The sequence below is a fragment of the Anopheles darlingi genome, chromosome 2 (genome assembly GCF_943734745.1).
Source record: "Anopheles darlingi chromosome 2, idAnoDarlMG_H_01, whole genome shotgun sequence".
In the NCBI taxonomy this organism is placed as follows: domain Eukaryota; kingdom Metazoa; phylum Arthropoda; class Insecta; order Diptera; family Culicidae; genus Anopheles; species Anopheles darlingi.
In genome coordinates this window covers 65,471,057-65,473,556 of record NC_064874.1, presented here as the reverse complement: position 1 = coordinate 65,473,556, position 2,500 = coordinate 65,471,057, and the positions used below count along the sequence as shown (strand labels likewise).

The 2,500-nt window shown below is 50.1% G+C and overlaps 1 protein-coding gene across 2 annotated transcripts in view; it reads left to right on the top strand.

Moving 5' to 3' along the window:
- The window catches only part of LOC125952548 (enhancer of mRNA-decapping protein 4 homolog), a 7,022-nt gene that overhangs the window by 2,553 nt on the left and 1,969 nt on the right, over positions 1 to 2,500 (top strand). Inside the window, exons 4-6 of one of the 2 annotated variants that reach the window (XM_049682070.1) lie at positions 411 to 974; positions 1,129 to 1,446; positions 1,523 to 2,500. The exon at positions 1,523 to 2,500 is cut by the window's right edge and continues 149 nt beyond it. In XM_049682070.1, the coding sequence (XP_049538027.1) occupies positions 411 to 974; positions 1,129 to 1,446; positions 1,523 to 2,500 (1,860 nt within the window). The remainder of the gene's footprint in view (positions 1 to 410; positions 975 to 1,128; positions 1,447 to 1,522) is intronic. The other variant, XM_049682071.1, reaches the window with a different exon arrangement.

Sequence of the window (2,500 nt, the reverse complement as noted above, 5' to 3'; positions counted from 1 at the left end):
CTTTCGTTGGGGGGGAATACTCTTCCTCTGAGGAAGTTAGGACTGTTGAATCTTGGTGCGTTAGGATACCCCGATCTTCTTTCCTCCTCCCGTTCGCTCCTACTGTAGTTGGTCCTGCAAATATGATTTGTTTTCGTTGGCTGCATGTCTAGTGAGTTGCTGAATGTTATGATTTGTGGTTCTGTTTTCTGTATCTTGCAATGTCTCTTTGATAAAGGGGTTTCTGTTTTGTATCCGAAACCTTACTAAAGTGGCATAATCAATCGCAATAGTTGTGGCGCTTGGTTTCGTTAGGTAGATTGCTATATACTGTAAGCTATGCCGTCGTGTCTACACACCCACTATACTCACGCACGATGGCCGATGATATGCTGCATCGATTTGAGTTTGCCGTTGTTCTCCTTCTTCAGCAGAGCGACCCGGCAACTGGAAGCATTCCTACGCCGAGCGAAGCGGTTCGATCAGAGGCGTTCAGTACGATCCACTGGCGTTACTGACTGATCACTCCGCCAGTGGTGTGGCACCGGTTACTACACCCTGCAGCAATAACAATTCGTCTGGCTCGGCTAGCACGAGCGGTGCCAGTGGCAGCGACGATTGCACAAGTGATGACGAGGAGGAAGATGAGGAGGAGGGCGGTGGCAATACGAGTGTTGCCTCAGTGGCCGGCTCCGAACGAGTCGCCAACAATACGGACGATCCGGATGACGGAGAGGACGTGGATGAGGCAGTGGAGGAAGAGGAGGAAGAGGCAGACGTAAACAGAATAAGCAGGATAACGGGTGCCATCGTGGATCCGGAGTTAGAGCAGACACTATCCACCACCAATGGGGGAACGGCAAACGAGCTGAAGAAGCGACAGAAGAGGGCCTCCACTGGTACTGTCGTATTGAACGTTTCAAGTGCTTCGCTTAGCGTGGAGCACTTTACCAAGATACTGACATTGGACGATGCGGAACCACCGACCGTGCGAGGTAGCGTTTTATAAATCCTTTCGTTGTTCCTGCTTGGTTTCTGTTTTTCTCATCTTTTTTGAATCCATTTTTTTTTAATGGCCATAGTTTTCACTGCAACATAGAACATAAAACCAACATTATGAATCGTATTTCGTTGTTTCTAAAATTACAGAAAAAATCAAATCCGACGATACGGTCAACCCGAACGTTCTGAGCACCCTGATATTGCTTGCGAACGCTACCAAGCAACAGCAGCAACAACTGAACCATTCACAATCTAACATCGTCGAACTACTGACCTCCACGGATGGTCAGAAGAAGGCGTCGATCATCGGAGAAGTAGCAGGACTAACGGCTCCACCTCCACCGACAGCCAACGCACTAGAGGAGTTTGTCAACATGATTAACAACAGGGCAGCGGCATCCGAGGCCAAACTAAACACCAGCTCTTCGACGAATGGCGAAGTGCAGCAGGATAATGTCGGAAAAGGTAAGAACCGCTTCAAACCGGCCTTTCGTTACTGCAGATTGCGATCGATGTGTTTACCGTGATGGTATTTTTGCAGACGTTCCTCCAATCGTGCCACCCATGCCTTCAGCCGAAATGCTAGCCAGCGGAGGGTCAAGTCCTAGCCGAGAGGTGCAGCAGATCATGTCTACCAAGAGCGGTACAGGGATCAGTATCGCGGATGAACTATTCCAGTATATGTGCATCGAGCGGAAGGATAGCTACGAAGGCGAAATCAACCCGGAAGATGATGGTGAGGATGAGGGTGGCGAGTTGATCGTACGCTATGACCAAGCCGGAGAAGCTGTTGTGCTGGAAAATGGCGCTGAAGAAAGACGTGACAAGAAGGACGAAGCGGATGGAAATGGCAAGCCTCGTGACGATGAGGAAAAGGCTTCGACGGCCAGTTTTAATGTTGATTCGGTGTCTTCAAAAGAAGAAAAGCTTAATGTTAATGCACGAGACATCAGAGATGACTCGCCATCGCCACCCACCGTCACCGGCAGCACGCGAGACGCTCGTAATGCAGCGGTTGATCCTTCTCCGCCGCAACCGACATTCTGGCCGAAGACCGTACCCTCACAGGTGCCGAAGGAAACGGTTGTGAAGGAGACGGATTCAAGTGAAACAAATGCTACGAAACCACCACCGACTACTCCTGGGGGTGCTACCTCCACCGGCGTACCTGTGCAGTTGGTTGACGGTAAACAACTGGCCGACGTGAATGGTAAGCTGGATCGCATGATGGACATACTGTTGCTCCAATCACGGCAAATTGAGCAGCTTAACCAGCAAATTGACACGTTGAAAAAGAGCAAGAATGACGAGTACCGGCGTTACAGTACGATAGTGAACCGACTTCAGCAGACGCTTCCAAAGGCAATGGAAAGCCAGTTCATTGCCTTCTGCCAACAGCAGGCACTAAAAACAGAGGAGCAACTACGATCCGTATTTACTGTGCTGCTGGCACAGATCGTTGGTACACTCGAGAGTCGGTTGCCGAAAGGTGTGCCCGAGCGAACGACAGAACAGCTAC